Source organism: Melanerpes formicivorus, unplaced genomic scaffold, assembly GCF_026170545.1.
Source record: "Melanerpes formicivorus ecotype bairdi unplaced genomic scaffold, bMelFor1.0.p_v2 SCAF_349, whole genome shotgun sequence".
In the NCBI taxonomy this organism is placed as follows: Eukaryota; Metazoa; Chordata; class Aves; order Piciformes; family Picidae; genus Melanerpes; species Melanerpes formicivorus.
In genome coordinates this window covers 134,581-141,895 of record NW_027142701.1, presented here as the reverse complement: position 1 = coordinate 141,895, position 7,315 = coordinate 134,581, and the positions used below count along the sequence as shown (strand labels likewise).

General features: G+C 57.9%; 1 protein-coding gene across 9 annotated transcripts in view; it reads left to right on the top strand.

Annotated features, from left to right (window-relative positions):
* The first annotated feature begins 280 nt into the window (after nt 1-280).
* Nucleotides 281-7,315, top strand: part of NCAM1 (neural cell adhesion molecule 1) — a 99,832-nt gene continuing 92,797 nt past the window's right edge. For 4 of the 9 annotated variants that reach the window (XM_068170348.1, XM_068170347.1, XM_068170346.1 and 1 more), the window contains exon 1: nt 281-707. In XM_068170348.1, the coding sequence (XP_068026449.1) occupies nt 656-707 (52 nt within the window). In that variant the 5' untranslated portion in view covers nt 281-655. The remainder of the gene's footprint in view (nt 708-7,315) is intronic. The other 5 variants (XM_068170351.1, XM_068170350.1, XM_068170352.1 and 2 more) reach the window with 3 other exon arrangements.

Here is a 7,315-nt window from a genome sequence, read left to right as displayed (position 1 = left end):
ACCTGCCTTCCCGCAGGTGCTGGCCAGACCTCCAAGGCAATCCCTGCCCGGGATTCCCGCAGCCAGCGGATCCTTATTGCACGTTTGGCTACGAACTGCCCCGAGGGCGCCGCCGCCGCTTTGCCCCGGTGATGCTCCTCCGCGGGAGCTGAGCAGCGGGGGCCGCCGAGCCGGCTCCGCGATCCGCGCCGCGTTTCGTAGGCGGCCGGGAGCTGCCTCCAGCCCCGCTGCGTGCGCGGACTGCGCTGTACTATTTGAGGCGGGCGCGGGTGGAAGAATACGGCGGTGCCAGCCGGCCGCCGCGCGGGGCCGGCGGCGGCGCAGGGATCCGGGCCGCGGTGCTGAGGCCGCCTGTCAGTCAGAGCGGCGGCGCCGGGACGCAGCCGGGGCGCAGCCGGCAGAAGGCGGTGCGGGGACTACGCGCGGTAACGGAGCCGGAGCGCGGCCGGCAGCGGGAAGGAGCTGCGGAGAAGGGAGACGCGGGAGGGAAAAAAAATTAACAGAAGGGAAGAAGGAAAAAGAAAATCAATAAAAAACGAAGAAAGAAAAGAAGGAAAAGAGGAGAAGAGAAGAAGATCTGCGAGGAGCAGGCTGCGCTTCTGCCGAACCGCAGGAAAAGGCTATTTGAGGAGCGGCTCTCCCCCAGCCGGCTGCGATGCTGCTGGCCACCGTGCTGCCCTGGACGCTGGTTTTGCTTGGAGCCGCAGGTACGGCCGGGGCGGCGGCGGGGCGCGGCACGGAGCTGGGGCGGGGTAGGATCGGGACCCGGTGTAGCGAACAATGGGGTCGGGCGGACCCTGCCGCCGCTGCCCTGCCCTGCCGCTGGGCTTGCCGGGGGGGTGCGGGGGGAGAGGCAGCCTCCGGTGCGGGGTACCCCCCGCTGCTGACCGCGCCCGGTGTGCGTGCCGGGGGCAGCTGCTGGGTGCACATTGTTCGTTGTCGCGGGAGGGGGAAGATGGCTCGGGGCCGTGCGGGTTTGACAGCAGAAAGCGGAGGGGCGGCGGGGGGGCGCCCGTGTGAGAAGGGCGCTTGCGGAGCGGCTTCTGCTGCGCGCTGGCGCTGCTGTCCGCGGCGGCAGCAATCGGCTTCACCCCCGCCGGGAGCTCCGCGGTCCCCCGGGCTGCGCTTTCGGTGTGCCGAGAGCCCCGAGACAATGGAGATGGGGAAGGAGGAGGTGAGCGGAGCGGGGAGGATGCTACGTGCGCGGTGCTAATGGTGTCGCCGCGCGGGGAGGCGGCGGATTTCGCCTTGTCGCCTCAATTTCATTGTGAATGTTGAAGATGCTGCTGCGCTACGCAGCGGTGTCCGCCTCCGCCCCCGCCCATCCGCCCTCCTGCTTGCGAGCGCTGCATGTGCGGGGCAGAGATTGCGGGCGAGGCGGGGAGGGGAGCGGCGCGGCTGCGGTGAAAGGCGGGGGTGAGAGCAGGGCGGAGGGGAGGATGGCCGCGGCGCTGCGGGAGGGCTGCGGAGGGGCTCCCGCTCGGCGGAGCGGGGGCCTGGGCTGCGCCCCGACTGCCGTTAAGGGAGCGGCAGGCGGCGACAGCGGCCAATGGGGAGCGGGCGGCCCCGGGCGGCAGCGGCCGTTAGCCGCCGGGGTCGCCAACGCCCGTAACGGTGCCGGTGCCTCCCGGGCCGCGCCGCCCACCCTGGCTGGGTGCAGTCGCGGCCACACCTGTGCCGGCACCGCCTCTCGGCTGGCAGCACCGGGCAGGGCTGGCAGCCCGCGGCGAGCCTCCAGCCCCACGCTCTGCGCTGTCCTCGCCCGCACTCGCTGGGAAGGGTTCCCCGGAGCCTTCTGCGCCCGTTCTTGACGCTGTCTGTCAGGTCCTCTGCTACGGGTCATCAAACCGCTGCTGCTCCTCCTTTGCAAGCGGCGTGCCCCGGAGCGCCCACACTGTCCCCGCTGCCGTTAGCTCGGAGCTGTCATTGCCTTCTCGCAGTCCCCTTTCAGCTTCCCGTTCCGTACCCGTGTGCCGGTCGCTGCCGCGTTTAGCTCGCTTCAAGCTCCCTCCTCTCCGGATCGCTGCTGGCTCAGGGTAGCTCTTGTACCTGTTTCATGTCCTCGCAGCCTTCCCAAGTGTACCGCTCCTTCCCATCGCTGCTGTTGCAGCCCCCCCAGCGCAGCAGCTTCTTTTCACCCTTCTCTGCCCACAGCTGCCGTAGCTCCTCTCATCCTCGCTCCTACGGCGCCGATTCCTTCTCCCCCGGAGCAGTTACTCCTGCCGGAGCTCTGTCTGCTAGCACAGTAACCATTACTATCTGGTGGCTCAATTCCAGCTCCTGTCATGGCCGACCGTTGCCACCAGTGTGCTCAAGTCTGTTGCTAAATCGAGCCACCTGTTTAACATCAGCACAACACCTCTCCTTAACGATCCACAGCTCTCCCCTGCTACAAGCACTGCTGTAGAGCTTCTCTTTGTTATCATCTTTAAAAGACATGTTGCTCTCTATGTGGGGACACACACACAGAGCCAGCACAGTTGCTCACCGTAGCCAGCGCTGCATCTGGCACAGCCACACCCTCAGATCACCATCCCTGTTCTTATCTGAACCACGGTGAGATGCCAAGCTCTCTCTGATTCCATAGCTGCTCCCTCCCTGACACGCACTCAGCTGTGGGAGGGAAGAATAAAGCTGTTTCCCTCCCCCCTTCCTCCCCTTTTCCAGGGGAAATAGATGGAAGTCAGCAGAGGAAAATGATCTGCATGTCATCTGTTGCCCCGACTCCAATCCATGTTTATCCAATAATAATAATTATGAAGGTGCAGAGCGCCTGGGGAGCTGCACAGCTGGAAGGGGACTGTGAAATCAGCAGAAAGGGGAGAACACAAACCCCCAGTAAAACATTAAATAGCTAGAACAAAGCAGCAGCAGCAGCAGCGCTGGTTGCGGTCGGAGCAGCACAGCCAGCACATCAGCGCTGCTTTCCGCGCTGAAGGAGGCTTTGCTCTCCCCGAAGCTTGCCCGGATTTTTTTGTTTGCTGTTGTTTTCCCGGCTGACCTCACTGCAGTCTGTGATGGGGAGGGGAGGGAGAGGCTGTTGCTGTGGAAGCTGGCACGTTGAGGAGCTGGCAGGGAAAAAAGGGGGAGCAGCTATGGTGGTGGTTAATGAAGAAACCCCAGCTTTAGCTCTGCGGCGGTTTGAATGTCAGAAGAGCCGAGGGATAGGCGCTTGTTAGGGAAGAAGCCCTGCAGAAACTGCTGCCTGAGCAACAGTTACCTGGTGGGTTGAGGACAAAAGCCTGGCTTTACCTCTTTTTGAGCCTAATTCCACCTTTTGTGTGTGTTGCTGTGGCCCCTCAGAGCCGTGATTTCTGTATTTCATCTGCTGTGCTCTCATCGTTGGGAAGCTGATTTGTAGCCACAGCAGATGGCTCAAGCTCCATTTCCATACCAACAACTCCCAGCTCTTGAACAACAGTGGTCAGGATGAACTGGAGCCTCTTGCTGGATGAACTTGGGAAGTCCTGACCTGATTGATATTGTTGGGGTGGGGTTTTTTCTTGCCCCCCCCTCTCCCTTGTGGCTTATTATCTTGGTTGATTATTGGCTTCTCTGTGTGGGTTTTTCCCCCCCCCCCTTCTTTTTCATACACTTCCTTTAATTTTGAGAGGGCTATTTGATGGTAATTCCACCAGCACCCAGTTTGGAAGTGTTAAAGCTGGTGGGCTGCTCTCCAGGCTGCAAGTGCCTTTGCTTTGCTTGGCTCCTCTCCAGAAGCATGTTCTGAAGGGTTAGGCTTGCCTGCTCTTGGGTGTAAGGGATTGGTTTCTTGTTGATGCTGCGCGGTATGGGTGGTTTGGGGGTGGTTTTTATGGGGGTCTGTCTGTCTTTGGTTGGCTGCTTTATTTTCCTTGGTGGGGGGGAGTTGGGTAATGCCATGGGGGTTGCCTTGAGAGGCTGGCAGGAAAGCAGAACCAATTGATGGGGGGGGAGAGGAGGAGGAGGGGATACTGCATCTGCTACCATCAGTCTGCAAGGGACAGCGAAATAGCTTTAGGAGGAGACAAAAGCACAATTTATTTCCTTGTTTCAAAGGCCATCCTGCACTTCTAGGCTTTGTAGAGCCCAGCTGGTGGTGGCTGTTTGTGTAGAGAATGCACAGCTCTAAGGGGGCTGCTTGGTGCTCTCAGGTGGCTTTTGAAGCGCTGGGGTTTGTGTGCAAGGCCTGCTTCAGCGTGACTGGCTTTGCCATTCATGATTCTGTGGTACTCCTGACTCTCATCTTGCAAGTAGTGAGGTGCTGGGAGCTTCCCCACATGCCTGGGTGAGCAGGGTGGGAGAAGCTGTTCTCTTTGGAAGTCTCCATCATAGCTTTGACCCAAGGAGCCACCAGAGGAATTCCAAGTAGGGGCCCTCAGAGCATTCTTCAGGTGGTGTCTGTGTTGTCTCCCCAGTGCTGTGCCCTACAACAGCTAATTTAGAGTGGAGTAGGACTTGATGATCTTTGAGGTCTCTTCCAACCTTGGTGATACTGTGATTAAAAAAAGAATTAACCAGCTTGGAAACAACCTTTGAGATCATCCAGTCCAACCTCTCACCCAACACCAGCTGAGCAACTCAACCATGGCACCAAGTGCCTCAGCCAGGCTCTTCCTAAACACCTCCAGGGATGGGGACTCCACCACCTCCCTGGGCAGCACATTCCAAAGGCCAACTACTCTTTCTGGGAAGAACTTCTTCCTAACATCCAGGCTGAACCTCCCCTGGGCACAGCTTGAGACTGTGTCCTCTTGTTCTGGTGCTGGTTGCCTGGGAGAAGAGACCAACCCTCAGCTGGCTACAACCTCCCTTCAGGGAGTTGGAGAGAGCAAGAAGGTCATCCCTGAGCCTTCTCCAGGCTAAACAACCCCAGCTCCCTCAGCCTCTCCTCACAGGGCTGTGCTCCAGACCCATTTCTCCAGCAGGGAGGATGCCCGAGGGTGTGTCTGTGCCCAGAACTACAGCTCCCAAGCCCTCTCCTCTTTCCCGGCTCCTTTGCGCATGTTGGCAGAGGTCTCCCTGGGTCGGTTTTCATCGCAGCTCAGCTCCAGCCCTAGAGGGAGGAGGGGGGGGGAGGATAAAAAAAAAGAGCCACCAGGCAAATAAGCTTTGAGACATTAGAGGGGAAACATCACAGAAAGCGATTGGAAGGTCAGCTCTGCGCTGCCTCTGGTTCCTTTTGTTTAGGGAAAGGCATTTCAAGCCCGGGGTGATGCAGAGGGGATGTAAATGAGGTAGGTTTGGCGGTGGTGCCGTTCTGCCCTTTTCAGTTCAGGGTGTTGAAAGGCAGCTTCCCCTTCTGCAGCTGCTCATTAAGGGACGCTGCCTTTTGAAGTCGCCGTGGGAGCCAAGTGGCAGCTTCCCAGCCCTTCGGTGGGGCTGAGGCAGGAGCCACCCAGGACCAGGAGGAGAGATTTTTGCTGTGCTTTTGAGGTTACAGCAGAGGTGCCTGAGAGGAGTGGAATGGCTAAAGGATCAACGTCAGCTTAAAATGATTTTCCCCCTCCCCACCATCACACTTAAGTTCAGTAGCTTCCACTGTCAGCACTGTCAGAGGATGATGAGGTGGCAGGTTTGGGTTGGAAGGGACCTCAAAGATCATCCAGTTCCATGGGACCTTCAAGATCCTCTACTTCCAACCCCCCCTGCCACACATCCAGTGAATGATACCTGCAGCTTCCAGACCTTCCAAGGATGAAGGAGAGAAAACCTTGTGCCAAAACACATCCAGTTGTGCAGGGTAGATGCTGCTGCATTTGAGAATCACAGGATCATTCAGGTTGGAGAAGACCCTCAGGATCACCAAGTCCAGCCTTTAACCCTACTCTGGGAGGTTCACCCCTGAACCATACCCCCAAGCACCACCTCCAGACCACCTTTACACACAGCCAGGCTTGGTGACTCCACCACCAAATGAGCAGAGCTCATTTTTTTGGACCTTGCCTACAGGCTTTGGCAGCTGAGGTTGCTTCTGGTATATCACAAGTGGCATAGACATTAAAGGTGCTTCAGCAAGACTCCTGTCTGGGTAAGTGTAGAGCTTGAGCAGACTTAGAATCATAGAATGGGCAGGGTTGGAAGGGACCTCAAGGCTCAGCCAGTCCCAACCCCCTGCCATGGGCAGGGACACCTCACACCACAGCAGGTTGCTCACAGCCACCTCCAGCCTGGCTGCAAACACCTCCAGGGCTGAGGCTTCCAGCACCTCCCTGGGCAACCTGTGCCAGGCTCTCACCACCCTCCTGGGGAAGAACTTCTTCCCGACATCCAATCTCAATCTCCCCATTTCTAGTTTTGCTCCATCCCCCCTCAGCCCTGTCACTCCCTGACAGCCTCAAAAGTCCCTCCCCAGCTTTCTTAGTCCTGATGACTTCAGATCTTCAGGCAGCTGCTGCTGGAGAAGCTAATTTTGGGGAGTAGCTAACCGTGGTTTCTCCTGCTAAAGAGCTGCCAATTGCTTGGAGCTCTTGGCTGCTTTCTCTGCAGAAGCACAGCTGTGGGCTGTGTGCACCCAGGGCTGCTCTGAACAGGTTATACAGAACCCAGAAATGAGTGATGCACATTCTGAAGCCATCACACTTAAGGGAGTAATTAGCACAGCTATCAGGCAGTGATTTAGACCTGGGTATTCCCAGCAGAAGCCAGGCTGCTGTGGTAAGGGTGATGAAATCAAGTTGCTTGTGCCTGGAGCTCTCTTGACTCTGTGCTGTGTTCAACATTAGATCTCAGGTGCAAGAAGCAATAAGGAGGAGATGTTTGCAGCTCAAGTCTACCATTGGGCATTCTTCCCACAGCACAGGTTCTGTTTCCTCCCTCCCCAGATAACCAAGGTAAGGTCAGGTCTGTGAGGCTCTGACTGTCTGCAGAAGTCAGTAGTGAACTAGGCTTAAGTTGGCTTAAAACCAGGTCAGAGGAGGACACAAAACCAGGGAAAGGCAGAAGCTGATCCTGCAGCTCTTTGTGCTGGCAGGGAGCAAGGCCTGGAACTGTGAATCTGCTGCCAGAAAATGAAGCTCAGGCTTGGGGCAGAGCTGTGGTAGCTGAGCCCTTAGCTGTCGGCATCCTGGGCCTCATGAGGAGGCAGAGGCAAGGCTCTGCAGGGTTGTGTTGGGAGAGACCTGGGGGCAGCCTGGTGAAGCAGAAGGGTTAATTGCTTAGAGTGGAGGAGACCCTGCGGTGGAGTCCGAGTCAAAACAAATCCTCTTAGGCAGGAGGGAGTGCAGGGAAATCAACTCCTGCCTTAGTGTTGCAGAGTTGTCACTTTCACAGTGGCCTGCGGGGAATTGTTTTGTCCTGGGGGGGAATTGTTTTGTCACAAGGGGAAAAACATTTT